This window comes from Poromitra crassiceps, assembly GCF_964638095.1.
Source record: "Poromitra crassiceps genome assembly, contig: HAP1_SCAFFOLD_97, whole genome shotgun sequence".
Taxonomy (NCBI): domain Eukaryota; kingdom Metazoa; phylum Chordata; class Actinopteri; order Beryciformes; family Melamphaidae; genus Poromitra; species Poromitra crassiceps.
The window spans coordinates 170,642-198,468 of record NW_028152241.1 but is presented as its reverse complement, the minus strand read 5'-3'; the positions used below and the strand labels follow the sequence as shown (position 1 = coordinate 198,468).

Below are 27,827 nucleotides of genomic sequence, written 5' to 3'. Positions count from 1 at the left end.
ATGTCTGAGGAGGACATCATGTCTGAGGAGGACATCATGTCTGAGGAAGAGCAGTCGCTCGAAACGTCACATGTACACTGTACACAATCTTTTTATTTCAATTTTTTGTTTATTTTTTGTTTTTGCTTTTCTTGTCATGTGTTTTTTAATTTCTAATTTTTTTCTATTTTTAGTACTGTGCATCAGTAAATGCTTGTTTTACTTTATGTATTGTCTTTGTAATGTCTGTGATGTTATGTTATTGAAATATACGGGGGGAAAAATTGTCATAAAAAAACCAACCGACCAAGCCGAGGTAACACGGGGCTGCGTACCTGCGACCCTCGTGTTGGTAGGCAGGGAATCTACCGCTACACTACCCGGACGCCACAGGCTTGACGGTTAGATATGACCAACCAGTATCGTGTGTGTGTGTGCTCTTGTAGGAGATCCTGGAGCTCCGGAGCCGTCACGACAGCCGTCTCGTGGAGGTGGACTTGGGAAGACGACGAGAGTTTGAGAGCAAACTGTCTGAGGCAATGCCACAACTCCACCACGAGCACGAGAGACAGATCCTACAGTACAAAGACGAGCTAGAGAGGACCTACACTGTCAGTCAAGGTACACCCCCAATAGGGCTGTGAATCTTCACTGGCCTCACGATTCGATTTGATTACGATTCAGAGGGCTACGATTCGATTCGATTATCGATGCATCTTGAGGCATCTTAAATCGATGCATCACTTTAGTTCCCCAATACATGATTTTTTCTCACTTTCTTTTTTGTGGCTACTTTTAAAATAAAATTGCATTTGGAATTGCATTGTATTATGATCCATAATTAAAATAAACAACTGCATGTACTTCCATTATATTTTATTTGATTATTAAAATAAATAAATAATAATAATAATAATTAAATCGATTTTTGACATTTGTGAATCGATGCAGAATCATGCACGTCCGCATCGCGATGCATCTTATAATCGATTATGTTTGACACCCCTAACCCCCAATCAATGTTTGTCCGGAAATAGCAGACTAGAATGCTTTTAAATGTCCTAAAGGTGTCTGTTTGCATTGCATGCTCTCCGTACTCCAGCTCGAGAATGCCCAGCAGGCTGCGTTGGACAAGAGTGACGCTGCATCGGCCACCAGAGACAAACTGGGAAGCACTAAGCTCCAGACGGAGCTTAGTGCTTCAGCCTCAGCTCCCAGCTCCAGCAGTACCAGAGAGGGGGAGGCAGACTGAAGACTACTGTCCTAAATAAATGCGAAATGCCCCCCACCCCCCCGATTTTCTATCCCATTTTTATCCCCCATTAGTGCTAATTTAATTTATTTATCCTGGTTGCTGCTCCACCCTCTGCCGATCTGGGGAGAGCCGAAACTGGCTCCATGCTTCCTCCGAGACATGGGCAGTTAGCCAGCCGCTTCTTTTCATCTGACAGGGGAAGCTTCACCGGTAGGACATAGCACGTGGGAGGATCACGCTATTCCAACGAGTTCCCCTCCCTCCGAACAGGCGCCCCTAACGACCAGAGGAGGCACCACATCAGCAACCAGGATATTGCATGTTTTGGTGAAGGGAGTTCCTATATGAAGGAAACTCCCGGGAGGCACGGGGAGAACATGCAAACTCCCCACAGAAAGGCCCTTTTGACGACCCCACCCGGGCGGTGGGCACTCGAGGACATGCGGACGGGCACGCATTCCTTCAGCGTTCACAGCGTCCCAGGTGGGAATCGAACCCAGGACCTTCGAGCTGTGAGGCGACAGTGCTTACCACTGCACCACCATACCCCCTCCCAAGTGTGTTTCTGACCACGTCCAGCCCGGAGGTGCTTTGGGTGGATCTTCTTCTTCTTCTTTGTCTGTTTGGATGCAGGTTCATGCAAGCTGAAAGCAGGTCAGTGTGGCAGACAGTCCGGGCCTATAAGTGCTTGTAATAATCCATCTCTGCTCATGTTGTTTTCCAGATTGCACCTGTGGCCCAGCCCCTCTCAGCTCGCCTGCCTGCAAGATGTCCTCACACTCAACAGAGCACGATGCTGTGAGCGTAGCCGAGGTCCACCTGGATGGGAACTACGTCATGCTGAAGAACAACTCTGAGGCTGTAAGATTCTGAGTTAACAGTTTGTCTTTCGGGTGTGTGTTTTCACCCTGCACTACTATGCAATTGAAAATGGTTTCACATCTCTAAATCATTACAATAAATAGTAGTTTGTTTTAAGTCACAATTTCACTTCAGTTAGTTATGTACCATATACAGGGGGGGGGGGGCAGTTAATTCAGTGGCATACAGTATTTTAAACCTTAGCATTTTTGTAGACTAGTTTTAATGTAATTGTTGTAATCAAATTTCCATTGGACTATAACTTTCTTTGTTTTAATGTGAAACACTTTATAAGCTCTGATTTCAGATAAGGCTTCTATAATTAATGATTTATATAGGACTTGTCTCAAACAGATTATTATTAACTCATTCTCTGCCAGGGTCATTTCGGTCTGTGTGCTCCCAGTGCCAGGATTTTGAGCATATTTCCTGATCTTCCAGGACCCACAGAATATTCTGTGCTAGGAATAAAATTACACAACATATCTCACAATAAAGCAGAGACTCTCTTCTTACCCCTTGTAAAAAACTGAAACTCGACCATGTTTCCTTGTTTAGTTACAAGCAGTGGAAGTTAGCTTGTTTTCACGAAAAATGCCCTCCTTGGGACATAAATGGGAGAAAAAGAGGTTTTTAGTGAAGGGCACCGTTTCAAGCAGAACTCTCTTTTGAGCCTTTTATTTTTTGCCTCAGTGACACATCAGACATATACAGTATTTGTTTTCCCAAATAAATAAATAAAAAATAAGAGAATGTATTTGAGGGAGCTGTGTCGGTCTTAGCTTGATAAAAGCATAAACAAATGGAACGAACCCTTATGTGGTCACACTCACACACTCTCTCTCTCACACTCTCACACACACACACACACACACACACACACACACACACACAGGAATAACGAGTGCTGTAACATTACCTGCTGTCACGTTACCTCTCATAACTAACGTTAGCACAGAAGATCACACAATAGCTACGTTAGTGCTGTAAACTTTGAAATGTTTATGTGACACATGTTTTGCCTTGGTTGCTGGGGACGGGTGTGTGACGCGGTTTGACGCGTTTGACGTATCCATGTGATTCCCCCTCCCTTGAGTGTGAAGGGAGCTCTCCCTTGAGAGCTGGCAAGAGGAAACGTGAAGCGAGTCATGCCGGCGGCATAAGTTATAAACAATGCGTGACAATTATACTCGAATGTTGTGTGTGTGTGATCATTTCATCTCAAACGCGATACAAAAAATAGGCTACTTTTTACCATCGTCATTGCTCTCTCCAAGTGGCACCCATTTCTCCTCCTCCGATTCATCTGTGTCACAGAACGCTGTGAAGGGGAGCCTTCGTCGCCATGGCGCTCCGTCGTGGAGCAATAACAAAAACGCTGGCGTCTTCCTCGCCATCGTCGCCAGCCGAGAACTCTGGATCGGACTCTGTTTCGACCACAGGCTCCACCCATAAATACTAAACTAGCGGGTTCCTTTATCAATTTGACCTGAAACAATGTCACAGGCTGGGAAAGTGTCTGATGTAATGTAAACAGCCAAAACATGAAAGTACGTCCGAGTACGTCTTTGGCACAGAACGCCATTGTTAAAAGTACGTCCGGGTACGTCTTTGGCAGAGAATGAGTTAAGGACCCCTGGGGGTCCCCAGACCCCACTTTGAGAACCACTTCTTCAGTCAAATTCTGCATAGACTTGTCATCTTTTAAACCTTGTTGCTGATTTTTCTTGATCATGTTTACATTGCTGTGCTCCGCCCTCCGCCTCCCCCTCCCCCTTCATTCTCTCAGCGGTGTCTCTAACCAACTGCCCAGAGCCTGTGGTGCCCATGAACGGCATCAAGGTTGGGGAGCGTCTTCAGATGAACAACGTGGTGTCTTTCCAGTGTCAACCTGGATATACTCTGCAGGTAACAGGGCCCCTGGCTTCACTATGCTTCAGTCCCTGCACACAAGCCCTCCAACATCTACCCCCGGCTCCCGGCTCGCCCCTCAGGTCACGGGGTAGCATTGCAGGCCAGGTTAAACTGTATAGGCTTGCTTACCTTTTCTCCAAAACCTTTATCGTCTTCCTTTGTCAATCCATCTCCGCCACTCTGTGTCCCTGTCAGCTTTGATTTTCTTCAGTTGTCTCCTCGAGCGATGATCTTGTTTCACAGCGGTTGACAAACCAGGTTAGACTGGATGAACTAGCATGTTTACAGACATTTCAGATACAGTTCTTAGTTAATTTTGATGTTTCCAAAGGCAGATTGAGAGATGACACAATTGCTTTCCTGTTTATATCCTGATCGTGACCTTGCAAATTGACTGACAACTGGATGGATGGACTCCATGAGTAGCTAAATTTGAGGCTGTTGAGCAATTGATAATATAATTTTGAACATTCAGAAAACCTATAGTGCGCATTAGTTCAGCTAATCCAGTCTCATACAACCTCATTTCATTTCATTACTTTGTTAACCCTTGCCTTGTGTGACCTGGAAGAAACCTTACATTCGGGGTCAGGCTAGCATTGTAATTAATCTCAAGTGTCCATGATCATTTACTGACCACAGTCCAAAATCCATTAAAATCACATTAACGAGGTAGGGCGTTTATGAAGGTTGCCCTTTGTGGCATTTAATGTGTCCTCTATCAGTTATCGAGTAGTATCAGTTCATGTTTTAATGCACCTGACCTTTGAGTGCTTTGCACAGGACGGGCATGGAAGTATCCACGAAGCTGTCAACTATGTACAAATCTATTTTTATAGATGGGGATAATTAGATAGGGAAAATAGGAAATGAAAAACGCAGAGTCATCCCACCAGCTCACAAGCGCGTGATGTCATCATTACCCGCTGCAGTAGCAATACTTGACCACTGGGACATGTGAGCAAGGAGCACATTTTTACAGTCGAGATGACTTCACTCTCAGACAAGATGTCCTGCTGTTGGCTTTGAGATCCAACCTCCTACGGCTCAGTACAGTGGCAGCTAACATATTCCTCCAACTGTGGATCTCCATGCATCTCCAGAAAGGTCAACTGAGTCGGTCCAATCCTATGTTCTGACATCACAAATATGTCTTTTTTAATCCGTGTGCACAATTAGCCTGTGAGAGCTGGAGAGCTTTTGAAAGCAACAAAAAAGGCTTTTCTCCTGCTTCTTGTTTTAGCAGCACATGATCAGTCTGCGGCTCCTTGTAATCTGGCCTCTCTGCTTTGCTCTCTGTATGATCCTTGGATAAGCCTGTGATGCGTCACTCTCTTGTTCTGTCACTTCAGATGCATTCAGCATTAGAAACCCAGCAGACAGAGGACTCACGTGGAGAGATAGATTGCAGGTTCAAAGAGTTGGAGTGACGCATGAGTGACAATGGGGGAGTGCAAATGAATTGATTGCCTGTTCTTTTCTTTTCTCTCTCTTTGTTTGTGTGCGTGTGTTTGTGTGTCTGTCTGTGTGTGTGTGTGTGTGTGTGTGTGTGTGTGTGTGCGTGCGCCCACCCCCTGTAGGGCAACTCGCACATCTCCTGTATGCCAGGAACCGTCAGACGATGGAACTACCCGCCTCCTCTCTGCATAGGTAACAAAAAAAAAGACCATCCTACCTCTCCTCCTCTTCCTCTCCCTTCCCCGCTCTACCTCTGCTTTTCTTCGGGGATCCTTCGCCTTTCCACCCACTGCCCAAGGTAACAGGCCCGGCGCGCTGACAGCTCATTATGCCACGCATTATGCAAAGAGTCTCGGGCCAAGGTCCCATGTGGAAAGGGCTTACGCTGCTCGCCGCCCATCTCATCCTCCAGCCTTTGAATTCCAGCAGCATGTGATTAGCATATAACCACATAGGTGACAACGCTACCCTCTCACCGCTCTGAAAGACGCACCGGCTTACTATGCAAGGCGTAGCCGAGCCCCTCGAATCCGCGCGAGAACGAGGAAACCCGGAGACGTATAAACAAAGCGGTAAAGGTTAGACTCCGGTGGAGAGAAGGCGCCGGTGCGCGTTTCGTTTGTGTTTTTGCCTGGATTTGTGTGCGTTTGACCGCATCCTTGAGCTATTGCCCGTTTGAATATGGATTCGGTGTGTCTCCGCGCTCCGCTTTCGAGGCCACGCGGTGCATGAAAGCGCATTAGGCGCCTTCTCCATCGCGCCGCCTCGAGTCTCTCTGCCCAAGACTCTGTGAGAGCGAGCGCCTTGACAAACGGGTTGCACTTATTGGAACGACCTACTATTGCCTAATTAGTTCCATCTCAGACCATGATTGGTTGAAGTCGAGGGGAGATTCATTGCGTTTACAGGCATGAGCAGTTTCTTGATTACCCCGGGCTTTTTCTGCTGGCACAGTATAACATTTAACCCCTTGCTCCTTATAGAAACACAATGGTACAGCACACTGATTTTCTCTTTGTACTTTCCCCCTCCTTTGACTTATGTAGGGTGTTTGTCTCTTGTATTTCTTAATCTCCTTCCCTGTGTTAGACTTTTTCCCTTTTTCTCAGCACCTCTTATTTAGTTTTTTCTCTTGAGTCAGCTAATTCCTTTTACTCTTAGTTTAAGCGTCCTTTCATCTTTTTTATTTCGACATCTGGATCTCTCTCTCTCTCTTGTCATCTTTCTCGATCCCTTCCTCTCTTTTAATCAGTATTAATTTCAGTCAGGGACACAGTGAATCCATCAGTGGTTAAAGATGAATGGAGAGGGAGAAAGAGGAGAAGTTGGCAGACTGAGGCCTCTGCCTCGCCACCTTGATATAGCTAGTGGAGAGCCAAGTGCTCCACGCTCTGCAATAGTTGCAAGGTAAATTGTCTTTTTATGCCTCCGCCGGCGATAGCCAGGCCGGAGGCATTATGGATCCGGGTTGTCCGTCCGTCCGTACGTACGTACGTCCATCCGTACGGCTGTCCGTCCGTCCGTACGATGTTTGTTAACGCGATATCTGAGGAACGCCTGGACGGAATTTCATCAAATTTGCCTCAAACATCGACTTAGACTCAAGGATGATCTGATTAGATTTTGGTGGTCAAAGGTCAAAGGTCAAGGTCACTGTGACCTCTCGAACGCCATTTTCAAGCTTGTTAACGCGATATCTGAGGAACGCCTGGACGGAATTTCATCAAATTTGCCTCAAAAAACGACTTAGACTCAAGGATGATCTGATTAGATTTTGGAGGTCAAAGGTCAAGGTCACTTTGACCTCTCGAACGCCATTTTCAAGCTTGTTAACGCGATATCTGAGGAACGCCTGGACGGAATTTCATCAAATTTGCCTCAAACATCGACTTAGACTCAAGGATGATCTGATTAGATTTTGGTGGTCAAAGGTCAAAGGTCAAGGTCACTGTGACCTCTCGAACGCCATTTTCAAGCTTGTTAACGCGATATCTCAGGAATGCCTTGACGGAATTTAATCAAACTTGTCTCAAACATCGACTTGGAGTCAAGGATGAACTGATTAGATTTTGGTGGTCAAAGGTCAAAGGTCAAGGTGAGCTCTCCAACGCCATTTTCAAGCTTGTTAACGCGATATCTCAGGAATGCCTTGACGGAATTTAATCAAACTTGTCTCAAACATCGACTTGGACTCAAGGATGAACTGATTACATTTTGGTGGTCAAAGTTCAAGGTCACTGTGACCTCTCACACACCCAATTTCCAAGCTCTGTAACGCAACATCACAGGAGCGCCTTGACGGAATCTCTTCCAATTTGCCTCAAATGGCGATTTGGACTCCAGAATGAACTAATGGCGGAGGCATAAGTCCGCGTTGCGGTCGTTCTAGTTTTTTTCTGGCTCCATGGTGTGTCAATTTAAACCCAGACTATGCAATTCTTCAGTTACAATTTACTTCAATAGTGGGTGATAAGGTTTAGCCAATATTGGCCATAAGATATCGGCCAATCATTGCTGTCCGCCTCCCCTCCAGTATGGTTTCTCCCTGACCACAGCTAGTGATTTTTTGTTATCTTGTATTTCAAATGGAAAGAGAAACCAGACTGGTGTGGTTGATGTGTTTTGGTCAGTAGCTTCAGGGATCGCAGTGTGTGTGCAATAAAACTGGTCTCACCCTACCTCAAAGCGCTGCTAACCCACCGATTTTTATTTCTTTAGGAGTTTTTTAGTGTCATATGGCAGTCTTTATTCTGTTTCAGAGGCTTTTAATCCTGTCAAGTAGACCTGTAGACCATCAGTCTAGATTCTAGACTATCTGCAGCTTCATTCGGAAAATATTGGTGTCGTTAACTCATTGAATGCCAATGACGACAGCTGTCGTCAATTCAAATACTGACGTAGAGTGCCAATGACGACGGTTGTCGTCAATTGCGTTTTTTGACGGTGGGACGTGGATCAATCCCTGATACATCTCTGGTACAACTATTGTAGCTATTGGAGGTCTATAACCTATTTTACAGAACCCTTAGGTGGCGACAGTGCTCTCCACATAACAGAAAGGCAAGGAAAAAACAAAGAAGAAGTCGTTATGGAAACGGAAATCGCATCGCATCCGTATGCATCGATATGCTGAAGCACGTTACTGCAGCTGTGCCTGCAGCAGCCAATCTGCTCCCACAATTGAGCCGCTCCGTGTCGGTTGCGACAGCACATCTGCACATCCACACCGTGGAGTTGTTATTATTCTCAACTGGAAGCATCGTTGCCGGTGACAAACACACGCGGAACGCTGTAAAAAAGCCTGGCTGTTCCGCACCCTTCACTGTGCGCACAGCAAACTCAGCAGAGAGCCACCACAGACAGGAGGAGGAGTGTGCAGTTGAGGCGAGGCGGGGCGGGGCGGGGCGGGGCGGGGGGGGGGGGGGGCACGCAGAGCAGCGCGCAACACCCAGACAGACCCAGGCAGCAGGACAGGATTGACAAACGCAAGCCAGAATATCCGATACCCACCAGCAGCAAATCAAAACCAGCAAGAAGCTGCAACCAGCAGCGCACGCAGGGGCCAGCGCTGCTGGTTGTAGCTAAAAATATTATTCTGCCAAACAAAATTCCCTGGCCTAAACTGTTTTATTGAAGGAAATTATTTTTGAGGTGTGACTACATTAGAAAAGATTAGCTTCAGAGTCAGTGATGTGCTTGAAATGATTAATTTCACAAAAGGCCAATTATCTCAGCTTCTAGAAAAAAATTGCTATTTTTGGATGAATCAAGCTATCTTCTCCGGCTCATAACTAAAGAACGGAAAATGGGATCAATAAACTTTTTTTTGCAGATGATAGAATAGAGTCTCATCGTTCTTTGTGCGTGTTCAGTGTTTACATAGTAATATCACACAATATTCTGTGGGCCTCGAGAAATCACTGAAAACGCTCTGAAACTCTGGCACTGGGAGCGTCCGTTCTCCAAAAGTGGCTGGCACTCAATGAGTTAATGGTCTTTAATAAAACCCCATATGACTGTAGTCTATATTGTTATAACTATGTTATAACACACTATTTTTCATGATTTTTGTTTCTCCTCCCTTCCCCTCTCCAACTAAACGAATAGCTGCTGTATTTAACTAAAGCTGCCTCCTGGTGCAATATTAACTTTATTTTGATGAAGCACCCCTCTGTTTCCGTATGCTCATGGTACACTCCGTCTGCCCCTCTGCTAGCTCAATGTGGTGGAATCCGGGAGGAGATGGAGGGCATGATCCTCAGCCCTGGTTTCCCCGGCAACTACCCTAGCAACAGTGACTGCACCTGGAGAATCTACCTGCCAGTTGGTTATGGTGAGCATCAGGAGAGCCTCTTCCAACATGCTGCTCTTATTCTGCTTCACACTCATTATGGTTACACTCATTGTCACCTGAGAGCTGCCCAGTGCAACTATTTCACCTCTTGATGGCTACTGAGTAGCTCCAGACGTTATGTCTATTCATGGCTACTGAGTAGCTCCAGATGTTGTGTCCATTGCTCAATTGCACCTCGGCATTAGCTGTTGCAGAAGAAGGGCATTTCTCATTCACTTTCATAATGCCATTTTCTTGTAAAGGCCATCAAATAATAGACTTCAGGATCAAATATCTAAAAGACGTGATGTTATTTCTTCCCTTTCCAGGAGCCCACCTTCAGTTCCTCAACTTCTCCACCGAGGCCAACCATGACTTCCTGGAGATTCGCAACGGCCCCCTGGATACCAGCACTGTGATTGGCCGATTCAGTGGCCAAGATGTCCCCTCCTCCCTGCTCACCACCTCCCATGAGACCACAGTTTATTTCCATAGTGACCATTCGCAGAACAAGCCGGGCTTCAGGTTTGAGTACCAGGGTAAGAGACCAAGCAGGCAGGGTGCACCAAGATGGTATCAGTAGATCATATTAAAGACATTCTGGAAGCATGGGAGTAAACTTGGGCTCAGACCAGCCAACCTGCGCCTGCTCTAGACATACAGTACATACATACATACATACATACATACATACATACAGTACATGCATGCATGCATGCATATGCATCTACTATCTATCTATTTATAAAATTGAGTATGTGGGCTGTTTGTTTCAAGTTCTGTGTTCGACCACAGCTATGCCAGATTTTTTAATTAGGCTAATTAGCTAATGATGTGATGTCATCAGTGATGATGTCATCAGTGATGTCATTAGGGCACACACACACACACACACACACACACACACACACACACACACACACACACACACACACACATTGTGACAATATTGATCAGTGAGGTCACACACACAAGGAGGCATTGTGACAAGACTGATCAGTGATGTCATAGGGGGGCACACACACACACACACACACACACACACACACACTGATGATGTCATTAGTGATATCACGACACACACACAAAAGGAGACATTGTGACATCACTGATGCAATAACATTTAGTGAGCAACACACACACACACACACATGCCCGCACGTGCCAATAGGGCAGGTGAGGCCACGCAGCAGCCGAGCCTATGTACGCTCGATGCCTACTTCTGTATATATAATCAGTTCTGTGGTTGTTTTTTTTCTTCTGCAACTTGATCCAACCGTGTAGCACTCAGTGGTGTATGACTGGAGCTTCCTGGCCACTTCAAGCAATATTTGTTGTGTGCAGTCGTTGAAATGTGGCTTTCCAGTAAACAAAGTGATTACATTTGGTTCAGCAGAGGGCCATTGAATCTAATTATAATGAGCAAAGCCATTTGCCTGAATTGAGACAATCAAACTAAGAATGAAGGTTATAGGGATGAATCATGACTCACCAAAGCAGAATGATAATTCATCATCCCTGGGACCGTTTCTTTTATTGTCTGCCAGTTCATTTAGGAACTATTGGTGTCACTTCACTGTGGGTTGGCCCCCGTATGCATGTAAACCCCTAACAGTACTGAATTAGCCATAGAACTCCATGTATCAAACTAATCAACCTGCAGAGCCAGTAAATCCCAAAGATCTATAAATCTCTGTATATAACACGAGTCAATCACTTCAGAGGTTTCTCCGCCATGGGCCAATGAAAGGCTTCACTGTATAAAGGCACGGCTGCAGGGGATACACTCCGTCCCCTGTCTGTTAAAGCAACAGGCACCGAAAGTTTGTGTTTTGTGATTCAACAAACGCACCGACAAATCCAGCGGTGGCGTTGTGCATTTACATAATTATGTGTACATTAGCATATAAATCAAGCATTCTCTTCGGAAATGCCCCCCTTTTGCAGTGTTTGCATGACTTATCTCTTACAAAGCGACGCTATAATCCATAGAAATCAATTTCTTTAGTCATATTTATATCCCGGCTCTTCAAGGCTCACTGCATGCTCAGCTTTTGTATCCAGTGGGAAAAAAAGGGGGTGGGGGGGTTGGTTTGGGGTAATGTACCCACACTTCTGATGACTGCATCAAAGTCCTCCAGCAACAGCAAACCCGCCCTTGGCAAGTTTTTCTTTTTTTATTTATTTATTTTCTTTCTTTTTTTTTGCTGAGAGAAAACTTCTCTCCGAGACCATCTCAGAAGCTGAAAGGGAGGGAGAGAGAACGAGGAGTGAGGGGGAGGATGAGTAGGAGGAGAGCCCGAGAAGGATGGAGGAGGAGGGGGGGGGTGTGGGGGAAAAGGACGTACAGAGGGAAATCAAAAAGAAAGAGAATATCACAGACGAAAATAGAGCGGGAGGGATGCCGCAGTTTCACGCTGCAGTGGAGGATTCACACATCCACACAAATGAGCGGGAGCCGTGCCGTGCAGTCGGCTGTCTCCAACAGCGATGAGAGCAGCAGGTGGCTCGTCCGTACCGTACGTACCCGCAGCTCTGTTCATCCGTACCCGCAGCTCTGTTCATCCGTACCCGCAGCTCTGTTCATCCGTACCCGCAGCTCTGTTCATCCGTACCCGCAGCTCTGTTCATCCGTACCCGCAGCTCTGTTCATCCGTACCCGCAGCTCTGTTCATCCGTACCCGCAGCTCTGTTCATCCGTACCCGCAGCTCTGTTCATCCGTACCCGCAGCTCTGTTCATCCGTACCCGCAGCTCTGTTCATCCGTACCCGCAGCTCTGTTCATCCGTACCCGCAGCTCTGTTCATCCGTACCCGCAGCTCTGTTCATACGTACCCGCAGCTCTGTTCATCCGTACCCGCAGCTCTGTTCATCCGTACCCGCAGCTCTGTTCATCCGTACCCGCAGCTCTGTTCATCCGTACCCGCAGCTCTGTTCATCCGTACCCGCAGCTCTGTTCATACGTACCCGCAGCTCTGTTCATCCGTACCCGCAGCTCTGTTCATCCGTACCCGCAGCTCTGTTCATTGAACCTGAATGCATTCGGAGGCAATCGCTTCTCTGCTCTAGTTTGATGTCATCTTTGTTCTCGTCAAACAAAGGCCTCTTGGTGTGATGGCCAGTTCATGCATGTGTTTGTGCACGGAGGGAGCCCTTTTAAGGCTGTGTTCTGCAATGTGTTTGGCTGAGGCAACTCACTGAACTGTTTTCCTCTCTCCCCCTCAGCCTATGAGCTGCAGGAGTGCCCGGACCCGGAGCCTTTCCGTTACGGCGTGGTGGTGGGGGCCGGCTTCAACGTGGGCCAGTCCATCTCCTTCGAGTGTCTCCCGGGGTATCGGCTAATGGGACATTCCATCCTCACCTGTGAGCATGGCACCACCCGCAACTGGGACCACCCTTTCCCTCGCTGCGAAGGTACGAGATAGGAGTTGTTGATTTTTTTATTTCGTTTATTTTTTTGCTCATATCTTGTCCAATTAATATGCACACATAACACATTTCATTCCAAAGATAAAGACGTATTCTCTCCCTCACTGCCTCGTGCACCCAAAGACAAAACCATGTCACGTAAAAATCACTTCCTGGTTAGAATTTAGGTACATTTCCAGCACGGGGGTGACGGCCGTGACACTGTGGACACTGAATGGGTGAGCAGGGAGATCGATGAGAGGAGAGAGAGAGTGAGAAATAGAGAGAGAGATAACAGAGAGATAACAGGAGCTAGAGGGGATTACTATCTCACAGCTATTTAAGTTTGTTAGGGAGTAGCTGTTTTAATATTTGTGTGAAGCTGGAGGCTAAAAGAGCATTGCCAGGATCATAGTAGGGAGTCACAACATGTTTGTGTGCGTGGGTTTTATGTGTGTATGTGCCTGAGTGTGGATGCCTCCATGTAATGTGTCCTGCTGTGTGTGCGTGCGGTGTGTGTGTGTGTGTGTGTGTGTGTGTGTGTGTGTGTGTGCGTGCATACATGTGAGTCTATTCGCTGTCCAAAATGAGGAGGCGAAGGCAGCCTGATGCTTCTGACTGTGAGTGTAATTGAATTGGCTTTAATGCAGTGGCCTGGTGTGAGGAAATGATACAGCAGGCGATGAAGAGAGGATACAGCTCACTCTTAATGGGATAAACACACCTGAATGACTGCACACCTGACTGCCTAACTCACTGCTGCCACACTCACTTTCTTCTTCCTCTTTTACATTACTGTCTTTTGCAAGGGGAAAAAAGTGTCACATGATCATTTTCTTCTTCACGTGTTTCCTAATGCTTCCTACATTCCTACTTGTATGGAGTTCTCACTCCATCTTCCTTTCACAAGGACAGTCATCATCTGGGTTTATAGTACAGAAGAGTGAACGTTGATTACAGTACGTAATGCACACATACAAACAAAAACCTGCTATTGCCTGCATTTTGGGAAGTATAACCTTCACTGTTATTATTATTATTATTAATATGATTAATATGATTATTAATGTTGTTTCTATATTCTCATCTACTACTCTAATATGCCAAGGAAGCAAATTACATTTGAACACTTTTACTATATCCCCTGCCCCCCTTTTCTCTCTCTCCCCACCTCTCTCTCTTCCTCTCTCTCTCTCTCCCCACCTCTCTCTCTCTTCCTCTCTCTCTCTCTCCCCACCTCTCTCTCTCTGTCTAGTTTTTGCATAGATTTCCCCTCGGGGTGCATGAGAGACTAGTCGATTGATTCTCGTTCCCTCGTTGGCACTCACCTACCTGCCTCCACATTACCAAGGCGTCCCCCCACTCGATCACCTCTGCCATGTGGTGTCGTGTTTCCATTACCGTCAGAAATGCGCAAAATCTAAATATCGCAATAGAAATTGGGTAATGGAAACACGTAAATTTCGAAAAAGCTCCCAAATATCGCAAAACGTTTTTGCGCTCTCATGAGGTGGTTTTTCAGACGTGTCGATATAGCAGTATATCGCAAAAGTGTAATGGAAACAGATTTTCCGCATTTGCACGTCATGTGACCCATCTTCTCCTTTGGAAAATGAAAGGAAATGAGGGAGAAAGGGTTTGATAAACCGTGGCAAAACCTTCGCAGCAAGTGGAAAACTTTGAAGCAACGCTACCTAGCAGAAAGACGTGTTGTGCAAAAGCGGAGCCGGAAAATAGATCATGTTTAATGGGAGAAATCGATCCATGCCTGTGTGCGCGCATTTGGCACAGCGGCGAGATGATCGGCGGGATGAAAAGCACACCGGTGCGGTGCTGTTGACTGAAGTGATTAATACATTACACACGTTTCAGGTGCAATGTTATAATTATAATACACGATATATTCTGACTATTGCACCATATCAGCCTTCCCCCCCCTCCTCCATCTCTAAAATGGGACAAGTTGTAGGCTACCTTTTTTCCTCTGCCTGTCGCGCTCACTGCATTCACCGCAGCCCGCAACATGTTCTTTTGAATTGATAATCAGGCTCGTTTATATGCGTTGTAACTTCATGTTGTGATTTGCATTGACCATTGGTTGGATTTGAGCATGCAGGGGACGGGATATGGGGCAGATCCACTGTGGCAGCTGCTGGTAACGGGAATTGCGAAACTCAACTTCAATGGAAACGCCTACAAGTCGCAATTGTACATTGTCGAAGTTGTAGAAATATCGCAATTATTTTGCGAAAAACTGTAATGGAAACACAGCTAGTAAAGCAGTCTGCTCTGTACTCCTCCTCCTCCTTCTCTGCAGGCTGATGTTTGTTTCCACTGCTCTCCTCACTTTATCTTCACCCTGATGCATTTCCTCCATGGCGTTCCCTCTCTCTCACGTCACACATAGGGCCAAACTACACCGGTATCGCCATCAGTCTTCAGCCATGAAGTGAATGCTCCTTTTAAAGCCAATTGACCCTGGCTGCGCTGTGTCCAATGGCAGCAAGCAAGATTCGTCTAGATCCAATTCCCGATGGCAGGCATTACCACGCATTCCGTTTTGTGAATGGGAAATAGAATAGCATCAAGCCTACATGAATCTTAATATTGCTTTACATTCAGATATACTGTTTCTGGTGATTTGGCAGTTTGGTGTGTGTGGTATTTTCAGTTTTATGGTACGTAACTAGCTAAATGCTAACCTCTTGTCCACAATGTGATGATCGTTATAGAATGCATAAAATAATATTGCTTAGTGCAATGGATAATCAGTCACTCTGCGATGACCAAACTCAGCAATGTATTCTGATTGCTTTTAGTTATTGTTAGATTATGTTGCTATATCTGAGCTATAAAACCTTTTTTTCAATCACATTTCCCGCAATGTAACAACACTGTACAGTCTGCCTGTACAGCTTCTCTCACTTGCAGTGTCTCCCTTTAGACAGTCAAGCCACTCAGCCAATCACATAAGGGAATGAAAGGGAGGCAAGCGCAAAGCGAACAAGAACCAATAGAAATGTTTTTGTTGTTGTTTGTGGAGCGGATGAAACTAGCACACATGAATGCATGTGATATTTTTTGTATTTAGAATATCTAACGCCGTTACTGTACAATTCTGTTACTACCAATGCTGCACACACATACATTATTTCATACACACACACATATGCCTGTGCTTGCCAGTCAGTGACGTCAGCAAGAGGTGCACCTCCACAGAGCGTCCAGGGCTTAATCAATGGGTCTGATCGATAGCTCATTTAACAGGTGAGGCAGCAGCAGAGAGGCCAGTCTACCTCAGGGCAGGTTGCTGTATAAAACGCACACACACACACACACACACACAGAACGCAAGGGCTAAAAAATGCAATCTATGCTATGGGAATGATCCTATACCCATAGGCATCTCGGGGTGTGCCGTTAAGCTGAATGTCCCATCTGGGTTTCATGAGATTTCCTCCGCTCCCTGGCTCCTCCCACTGGCCCACCACGGGGAATATGGGCTTTCTCCTCTGGCACCAGCGGGAATGTCAGGAGAGGCTTCATGTCATTAAGTTGGTCTGAGCCTCCTGAGTTCCCCAGGAATATATGAAATAGTTGCAATTTCTCTTCATGCAGACTTGGGGCTGTAGGTGCAGTGGATGGAGAGAGAGTGTGTGTGTGTGTGTGTGCGCATGTGCATGTGTGTGTACCGTGTGCGTGCGTGCGCGTGTTTTGCATCTCAGGGCATCAGGTATGTGTGGGGGGAGAGTTTAGAGTTTGTTCCAGTCTTGGTAGATTTAGACATGCTCTCGTCACCTTTCTTGTCACACACACACACACACACACACACACTCCTCAAAAGTCCACGACTTCACGCTAACCTCTCGCCGCCTCATCCACCGTCTCCGCACTCCTTCTCTTCGCCCCAGTGGGAGGGGCTTGAGGTCTTATCTTGGCAAAACACTCCGTCCAACTCCCCGCTTACTAACAGGCTTTATTGGCTAATCTTTAGCTCAGACAAGCACTGGGCCACTAGAGGAAGAGAGAAGGAGAGCAGAGAGAGAGAGAGAGATGGAGAGGGGAAGCAGAAAAAGACACTCTACTGGAAATATGCATACGTGTCCTGCTGTATTCCTGACCCACTGATATGCATATGATTTCTCTCTCTCTCTCTCCCTCCTCCTTCTCTCTGATTTCTCTCTATGTCCGTCTCTCTCTCTCTCTCTCTGTCTCTCTCTCCCTCTCAGTTCCTTGTGGTGGGAACATCACGTCAGACAATGGGACTATCTTCTCCCCTGGGTATCCCGAGCAGTACCCCAGCTCAGCCGACTGCTCCTGGCTGATCACTGTGGCTCCTGGCCTGGGGGTAAAAATCAACTTCACCCTGCTCCAGGTCCATGGGCCACACGACTTCATCACCCTCTGGCAAGAGCTGGCTGTTTGGTGGACCTCAGATCATTTAAAAAAGAAAACCACATCTCTCTCTCTCACGGTAGTCACCTTTCTTGTCACACACGCACGCACGCACGCACACACACACACACGCACACGCACACACACACACATTATTCCATAAACTGGTCTAAATCTCAAATTTGACCACTCTGCCTCTGGGAGGAAAACTTGATCTACATACTTGAACTGTGGAATAGGCAGCCCTGATGCACTGCTCGGACTCTCCATACTACAATAGCTGACACGTCTAAATATCACATACAAACCATTTATTTATTTATTTAGTTAGTTTAGTTATTTAGTTATTTACTTTTCATTTTCCTTTATTATTACCTATTTATTATTCATTCTTCAATGTATGTTTTATTGTTGTTAGCATTGTTTGTTTGTTTATTTATTTATTCTCCCATAGACACAATCATGCACATAAACATGCGCACTATAACAGGCCTTTATTTAATCCATTTCTGTCTGCCCTTGTGTAGAAGGGGGGAAATAAGAGAGAAAATGTTCCATTTCATTTGTGGGCAAACTGAACTGATATCTCAATCTGTTTGCCAGCAATAGCCAAGCCAAAATGTCAAGGCCAGCTTAGCGAGATGCTGAACTGGCTCCTCTCAATGCTGTTTTTCAGTGCCATAGAAATGTTTGCTACTCCTCTGGATTTCCATTCTTCTCTTTATCATCACCTCCACATTGTGTCCTTTCCAATCGCTTCCCACTCCTTCTCTTCAAGCCTCCATCTTTCTTTTTGACCCGTCTCTGGGGCCAGTTCTCTATCACTTGAAAGCGCGAGAGTCAAGGTCCATTTAGCTAATCCGCTATGTGCCTCTCATCATAGTTTCCCTGCTCCCTCCTTTCTCTCCATTCCCAGGATTCTGTATGTGGCTTTGCATCTCGTGTTCCTTTCAATAGATGCTGCACATGTGGGTACACGCTGCTTTTAGCTTTTGACTGCACGAATGCCACAGAGTGACATACGTGCATTCAATCACATATGCCATGTGCTCACCACCATCCCCTTTGTCCAATTTATGTCTGCTTTCTCATATTATTTTTCTACGCCTCACATTCACTACCCTCCATAATTGGATGCATAATGATCAGACAGAATCAGAAAATGTGCATACATGTGTAACTTCAAGGAAATGAGTTAAGCGATATTGCCTTAAGTTTGCATGAGAATTTGCAACTAGGACACATCAGTGCAGAGAACGCTAACATGTAATGACATTGCATACATACAGTAACAGTAACATGTACAGTCATGAAGAAATGCTTAAGGTCATAATAAGCAGCAAAATTAGGCACCTGTACTTTACCATAACGTTGTATTTTAGTCATGGTCTAAGGGCCAATCAGTGCTTAGGAGTACAGTGGGATAGGTTTCCTTCTCCTGCTGTGTGTGTGGGTCAGTGGACCTGTGTGTGTGTGTGTGTGTTTGTGCTGTGTGTTGATGTGTTTCTGTTGCTATCAGGGGGTTTGCTTGGTAGGTGTATTTCTTCGTGCCTGACCGACTGTCGAGAGCCAAAGCTTCCTTTCATCACCTCCGTAATGCACGGCCATATGCATGATGGCTGCCAGTCCCAGTTGATCCCCTCTCCCCGAGACACCCTCCAAAGGTCCCCGCTCTCAGTGAGCTGACTGTCAGCCAACCTGGCAACCTGCCACGGTCCACACCACAGGTCCACATGGTGTGGGGCAACCTGGCAACCTGACACGGTCCACACCACAGGTCCACATGGTGTGGGGCAACCTGGCAACCTGACACGGTCCACACCACAGGTCCACATGATGTGGGGCAACCTGGCAACCTGACACGGTCCACACCACAGGTCCACATGGTGTGGGGCAACCTGGCAACCTGACACGGTCCACACCACAGGTCCACATGGTGTGGGGCAACCTGGCAACCTGACACGGTCCACACCACAGGTCCACATGATGTGGGGCAACCTGGCAACCTGACACGGTCCACACCACAGGTCCACATGGTGTGGGGCGCCATCTATCTTTTGCAGATGGTATAATAAAATGCACAACCACATGCTGATGGAGCTGCTTGTAAGATAGTGTTGCAATGATTCTCATCCCAGAGTTTACGTCACCAAGTCGTCCAACATGTCCACTTTCTGTCCTATTGTGGCTCTTTTGTACACGTCTGTCCCTCTTTCCCTCCAAACAGCCCCAACTGTGTTGATCCTTCCCAATAAGCTCATCCAGAGCCAACATGGAGGGTATTGTGTTCCCCAGTTTCCAGTTACCACCGCTGTGTGTCTATCCATTGAACTACTGAGCCAAGGAAATGGGCCCCGTAATGGCGGCTTGGCCAGAGTGTGCTGTGAGGCGGCGGTCCCTAGCCAGCCGTTTCCAGAGCTGCTTGTAATCTCCCAGGCCCAGTCTGACAGCCAAAGACACATGGTTTTTAAGCTGAATGGTGGTGGCAGGAATCTGGCTGGCGTGCCCGCGCCGGGGGAGTGCCAAGGCTGGGCCACAGCTTCCAGATACACTCCCGTTGGCCGCCACTTAGCGGAAAGAGCACCATCCAGCATCGTCTTTCCACGTGTATCTGTCATCTCTACCTGATTTCCACATAATCACCCAGAGCAGCCCGGGGTAATTGTTTTGGGTATGATGAAGTGAGAGCAGCTTGGTGCTATTCTGCTGTTGCAAGATGCTTGAATATAATCTGGCATGTGGCATGGTTTGGGCTTCTGACAGATACACGTCGCAGAGCCTCTAGGTGCTTCCATGGTGGATTTAGGGTGAGTACTACTGTAGGCTAGTGGCTGCGGACAGAAAATCCCCAGGGTGAATTATCGTCACTGTCCAATCAAAGTTGCATCTAGTTGATGCGTTACCCTTTTTCTCCGTTTAGGGACGGCCCACAGGAGACGGCCAGGAAACTGGGCGTCTTCGCCGACGGAGAGCCCAATGACCCGCCCAGCAGTACATCCAATCAGGTGCTGATACGTTTCCGTAGTAACACAGAAAAGGGCGGACTGTTTCATATCAACTACCAAGGTATGTAAAGTAGATTACTTGATCTTACTTCCAAATGTCATGCTCTACATATAATTTGACTCTGTTCACATTTTGGATTCTTTTCAATAAAGCCTACAGATTGCAGTTTTGCCTGCCTCCTCCAATCATTCCTAACGCAGAGATCCTGATGGCCAGCAAGGAATTTAAAATTGGTAAGTAGAAATGCAATAATTTACAAATAGGCTACACACACAAAAACAAAGATAATGGTGACTGTTTTGTGTTAGATGGTGGTCCAAGTCTGTCTGGAGGACGCATAATATTTTAAGCAGTGCATCCTACTGCCAGTTCAGTTTCAGACTCAGGCAGCTCTCGTTAATAACACGTCTCAGAATAGTCCAGGAAGCTCTACGCATAGTACACACACACACACACACGCACACACACACACACACACACACACAAACAAACACATGCACACACACACAACCACACACACACACACACACACACACACACACACACACACACACACACACACATAAACACATAAACACATCCGCGCACACACACACACACACACACACACACACAAACACAAACACACATAAATAACCACACACACACACACACACACACACGCACACACACACACACACACACACACACACACACACACACACACACACACACACACACACCCTTCCCTCTCAGGGGACACATTGCCCCTGTTACACTGACTACACATCCCAAAAGACAACGGTATAGAATGCTGACTCACAGCCAAACTACATTACCCAGGGAGCTCCAGGGCAACAATATAAATGAATGATGATGACAAAGTTATCAGAGAGCCAGAGGGATTGTGAGCAGGTGCTCTCATTCTCCCTGCAAGACAGTGGAGATTAATTCTACCTATCTGTTTATTTGCATACCTCCTTGGCTTGTGATTATTCAGCAACACCAAGGCAGAGACACTGACGTATAGCGTTTCATCTCCAGGGGGCCCCAATGTGGATTCAGTATGGCTCTGTTCCCCCGCTGTTAACTCTAACTTTGTCTCTCACCGACACACACGTGGGTTTCCCCTGTGTCAGGCCAGTGTGGCCCTGTGTCAGTTCCAGTGTACAGGCCAAGGCCTGCTGAGGGGTGTGTATCAACACGTTATGGCTTGTGTTACAGGGTGGGCTTTAATGTGTTTCTCTTATCTTATCAAACCACTTTGGCTTCGCTTTAGTCTCGGCCAGTGGTTCTCAAAGTTCTTTGGCTTCAGTACTAGGGGGTCGCATGAAGTAGTCGACATGTCGACGCGTTGACGTAACTATCACCGGATGACATCGTTTGAGACTTGAGCTGCTATTCCCATCTCGTGTCTGATTCACTAATTTCTACATATTTGCTTTTTCTAAATGTATTTGGTAATCAAAGTAGTAAGCTAGGTTATTTGGCTTAGAACTATATGTGGCTTTGCACCTTCGTTGTTGTTTTTCTCGGTATCGGAGTGTGTTTATTGTTGCGAGTGGCTTACTAACGTTACAGGGATCAGCTGGGGTGTGTTCAATTCTATGAAAGCGGTGGGCACTGTTTTGTTGCAGTATTTCAGTCAAAATGGTGGCTATGACTGACAGTTAAACTGCAGGTGTTACCTGTTTCAAAGTACCATATTGCCGCCACCTGTCACGCCAGTAAGTGTTATTCTTCGGCTGCTAGTTCAGTGAGTTTTGGGCGTAGCGTGATCAGACTGATACCATTGGAATTTGTGGATTCTCATCTTTCATTTGACATCTGTTGGACTCTTACTGGTGCAATCAAATGGAAAGAATATCACCATAATAGCTTTTGCACACCAAGTCCGTGTTTTCGTCCGAAATTGACGCACGGCGGAAAAAAGAATACAACCTCATTTGTGTCAATTATCATTAGCTGTGTTTCCATTACAGTTTTTCGCAAAATAATTGCGATATTTCTACAACTTCGACAATGTACAATTGCGACTTGTAGGCGTTTCCATTGAAGTTGAGTTTCGCAATTCCCGTTACCAGCAGCTGCCACAGTGATTACGCACGCGGATCTGCCCCATATCCCGTCCCCTGCATGCTCAAATCCAACCAATGGTCAATGCAAATCACCACATGAAGTTACAACGCATATAAACGAGCCTGATTATCAATTCAAAAGAACATGTTGCGGGCTGCGGTGAATGCAGTGAGCGCGACAGGCAGAGGAAAAAAGATAGCCTACAACTTGTCCCATTTTAGAGATGGAGGAGGGGGGGAAGGCTGATATGGTGCAATAGGCAGAATATCGTGTATTATAATTATAACATTGCACCTGAAACGTGTGTAATGTATTAATCACTTCAGTCAACAGCACCGCACCGGTGTGCTTTTCATCCCGCCGATCATCTCGCCGCTGTGCCAAATGCGCGCACACAGGCATGGATCGATTTCTCCCATTAAACATGATCTATTTTCCGGCTCCGCTTTTGCACAACAGTCGTCTTTCTGCTAGGTAGCGTTGCTTCAAAGTTTTCCACTTGCTGCGAAGGTTTTGCCACGACTTATCAAACCCTTTCTCCCTAATTTCCTTTCATTTTCCAAAGGAGAAGATGGGTCACATGACGTGCTAATGCGAAAAAACTGTTTCCATTACACTTTTGCGATAAACTGCTATATCGACACGTCTGAAAAACCACCTCATGAGAGCGCAAAAACGTTTTTCGATATTTGGGAGGTTTTTCGAAATTTACGTGTTTCCATTACCCAATTTCTATTGCGATATTTAGATTTTGCGCATTTGTGAGGGTAATGGAAACACGACTAGTGACACACCGAGTCCGACAATTACGTCCGTCATTTAAGTTTTCGGACGAGGTTCGATTTTCGGCGTTTTTCGCATCAGTCAATAGATTTTTGCGAGCTGGGAGCCGTCTGTGTTTTCAGATGACGGATTGAAAAACGTGCATACGAAAACAATGGGACTGTTTAAGACAGTTAATCTGACCAATCACAGCTCATAATTGCCTTGACAGATCTGATTGTCACACGCTTGCATCAATCATCTGGGTCACTGCCATTGTTTTGTCTGTAACTCTGATTCTCTCTCTCTCTCTCTCTCTCCTCCATCTCTCTCTCTCTCTTCAGGTGACATTGTGCGCTACCGATGTATTCCCGGCTACCAGTTGAGTGGGAACAACATCCTCACCTGCCGGCTGGCCACCTACCTGGAGTTTGTGGGGCCTCCGCCCTCATGTGATGGTGAGTGGGCTCCAAACAGACTACAGGAAGTGCCTCTACAGCATACACAACCAATGCTATATCAGGACTGTGGTACTTGAATCCAATCTCAAGGCCACTTTCCTGACATCTTGGATTTTGTCTTGTGCCTAATTTGACTCTGACTTGTCGGACACTATTGGACATTGTGTCGACTTTTTCCGTCCTATGAAAAAAAAATCTAGCATTTTTTTTATTTTTTTTTACATTTGGAAAGACAGTTTATTGCTTATTTTACTCTTGAATAGCACTCGATCTGGCCTCTGTCTTGATTTGACTTCGACCTCCATTGGAACTAAATCCAACTCGACTGGATTGTGTCTTGGAATAGACTTGGACTACGGTGGTTTTGACGACAGCCCTGCCAACACGCCTGTGTATCTGTATCATCTCCATGGCTGAAAATCTAGCTCAGAAATAATATGTCACTTACTGTATTCTACTCTAGGCATACAGTTAAAACACGCATTCCAGGAATATTATTTACATTTATAACGATAATGGCGCGCGCCTCCGAGCCTGACAGCCTCCCTGGCTGTCAGGGGTCGTCTCTCGGAGATTCCAGGCGGGCGGGCAGCACCGGTGCATCGGATTGTCCACTCGCTCCGCACGAAGCCGGTGGCTGCCTGGTACTCCGCGGATCCCACTCACGTAGCACGACAACACGCTGAATCCCACCAGATTTGGGGGTGGAACATGGCAGGATTGGCCGATGCCAAAGCCAGTCGACAGAATTGTCAAATCAAATCATCGACACCGTATATGGTCCGTGATAGAGAATGAAATTTCACAGCCAAAAGGTAAACAGTGAACCACTTGAAGGAAACTAGTTGAAATGAAATGATGGAACCAGGAGTCAGAAGAAGTCGTCTGATATGATGTATTGAACATAGATCTTGGCCAAGAGATGCACTCTTGTATATTCACGGATGGATACACAGGCTTACATACATTGAACAGAAACTCAAAGATAATTATAGGACACACATCAGATTACATGTCTTGACGCACACTTGAAGGCTACTCTGTAGACTCAACCTATCTGTTATTCTGGCCCTGTAGAGAGCACCGTGGCACGGTGACAGGGCACAGTGTGCGATAGAGAGGAGCTGCAAATGTAAGGTACAAGTTATCTAAATACGTCTGTCTGTGTATGTACACAGGTTATCCAAATATGATGTCTATCTGTGTATGTACACAGGTCATCTAAATTTGAAGTATGTCTGTGTCATAACTATATGTAACTAAAATGGAAATGTATATGAATATATTAATAACTAGTGATTGTCCAAATAAAGGCTAATGTGATGTAACTTTTCTCTATCAGTCCACCTCTCAATTTGTTTTCAGTCTGAAACGGACTCAGATGCACGTGACGAACGGGTTCACCTCGACTTTAAGAATATAGATTAGTTTTGGTATACAGTAGGTGTTTGTATGGCATAAATCAAAATTGTGTACGTCTCAATTGTGTTGTAACAGTTGATTGTATGGATTTTTCTAGGTGTTCCAGAGCGCTCCCACTCAGTGCTGCTGCAGTACTCTGTGAATGGAGGGATCAGCTGGCTGCTGTTGGATGAGTTTTACTTCCCCACCTCCACCGACACTCTGTTCCTCCACCTGCCGCTGCCCGCCAGCGCCCAGACCAACGCCACCCGCTTCAGACTCTGGCAGCCATACAACGGAGGTGAGTGGACACATGCCGTGGAAGCACACGCACAACAACACAGAAGCTCAGATCATCTGTCCTTTTCCACTCCCTCTTGTCTGCCCCACCCTACCCCTGTCTCTCTCTCCCTCTCTCTCTCTCACGTAACACTCATCTGATCACATCACACATCTCCACTCCACGAGGTCACAGCGTATAGTCGCCATCCTCAGGCCATGTTCCCAGTGTAGATGTGTGAGTCTCTCTCTCTCTCTCTCTCTCTCTTTCCTTGTGCCCTCTAGGTAAGAAGGAGGAGGTTTGGGTAATAGATGATCTCATCATTGATGGCAGCTCCTTGCACAACCCACCAGTGGTAACAGATGGCTTTGAAGAAGGCCCCAACGAGTCCAACTGGCTCTTCTACCCGGGGGGCAACACTGGCCTCTACTGCCCCTACCAGAAGACTGGCCTGTGAGTAAAACAACAAAGGCTCGGTTCATTTTGAATGTCTTCTTCTGTCTTCATTGATGCATGATGGTGCTGAAAAATGCAACTAGATGAGCTTTCCCTTGACAGTCCCTTTTGGGTGTGTGTGTGTGTGTGTGTGTGTGTGTGTGCGTGCGTTTGTGTCTATGTGTGCGTGCGTTTGTGTGTATGTGTACATGCGTGCGTTTGTGTCTATGTGTGCGTGTCTATGTGTGCGTGTGTATGTGTGCGTGCGTTTGTGTGTATGTGTACGTGCGTGCGTGTATGTGTACGTGCGTGCGTTTGTGTGTATGTGTGCGTGCGTTTGTGTGTATGTGTGCGTGCATGCGTGTATGTGTACGTGCGTGCGTGTATGTGTACGTGCGTGCGTTTGTGTGTATGTGTACATGCGTTTGTGTGTATGTGTGCGTGCGTTTGTGTGTATGTGTACGTGCGTGTGTTTGTGTGTATGTGTACATGCGTTTGTGTGTATGTGTGCGTGCGTTTGTGTGTATGTGTGCAGGGAGGAGGATGAGTCAGCCATGGTGTTTGTCTCCAGCGAGCTTGGAGAACACTCCATTACCACCAGGGACATTGACGTCAATGAGAACACCATCATCCAATTTGAGGTAGACAAACACAGCCTCCAGTGACTTTTCTTTTTATAGAAGTCACAAGGAACATGCATGATTTCCTACTTATGTAAAAGATCAATTATTATGATAAAAAGAAAAGAATATGATGATGTTAAAAACACATGTTGTGTTACAGTCAAATGTATAGAGCACTGCAGGAATGAGTCTGGAAGTAGCATGTTGGATCTTCAGGTGTGGTTTTAGAACGGGGATTTCACTTCAGTGCATAAAATAAGGTCTGTGGTTAACAAAGGTTTATGGGATTGGTAATTTGTGTTCAGCATGATAATCTTCACAAACATGAATCACTTTTATGAAACGATTTTCAGAAAACTTCAAAAGTCATACAAGTGATCCACGTTGTGAAAATGATCCTGCTGAACACAAATTACCACTCCCATACATCTTTGTTAACCACAGACCTTATTTTATGCATTTAAGTGAAATCCCCATTCTAAAACCCCATTCACTTTTCCCCTGAGGATCCAACATGTCCTGGACGTCTGCCTTCCCACTACAAAAATACATCATCCCTGTGGTACTCTATTGTCTTACATCCTTTCTATTCTATCTGTCTCTCTATTCATCTTCTTTCTTTCTTTCTTCCTTTGTTTCTCTCTCTCTCCATCCAGGTCAGTGAGGTTCCGTTGGTACCAGAGTTTCTACGCTACCGGTTCTGCTCCTCCCACCTGGGCCCTGGACAACATCTACATCGGCCCTCAGTGTCAAGACATGTGTAACGGCCACGGGGCCTGTGTGGGCGGCACCCACTGTGTGTGTGACCCCGGCTACTCTGGACCCGACTGCTCCGTACCCGACATCCCCAACCCTGACTTCCTCAAGGAGCACTTTGTAAGACTATTTTGATGTGCTCAATAAATAAAGATGATTATTTACTTGAGTAGAGGGACTCTCTTGCGCTTCAACCCCTCCACATAGGGAGGTCGGTGCTCTCAGAAGAGGACAAAACACTGGAAAAGGTTCAATGGGCCACTTCAGTAAAGACTGAACCCAAAGAGAGGACTGGAGCACACGAAATCACTAGAAATTATTTAATAGGTACAAAGCACTGACGTTTTGACGCACACAGCGTCTTCTTCAGAGTCAAACAGTACAGGCAGAAACATTCAGCAGTTAAAAAGCCTCCAGTATGAGATGTTAATTTCTCATTGGA

General features: G+C 46.2%; 1 protein-coding gene across 1 annotated transcript; it reads left to right on the top strand.

Moving 5' to 3' along the window:
- Positions 1-27,615, top strand: LOC310800834 (CUB and sushi domain-containing protein 2-like; the record flags this gene model as incomplete). Its single annotated transcript, XM_083664739.1, has 15 exons — positions 1-72; positions 426-590; positions 1,082-1,205; positions 3,885-4,003; positions 5,590-5,659; positions 9,684-9,800; positions 10,130-10,339; positions 13,026-13,214; positions 15,880-15,886; positions 17,438-17,682; positions 23,774-23,887; positions 25,410-25,592; positions 25,856-26,024; positions 26,542-26,647; positions 27,286-27,615. 15 exons carry the CDS (start codon positions 1-3, stop codon positions 27,391-27,393), a joined length of 1,998 nt encoding a protein of 665 aa, XP_083520865.1. The 3' UTR covers positions 27,394-27,615.
- Positions 27,616-27,827: the final 212 nt, after the last annotated feature.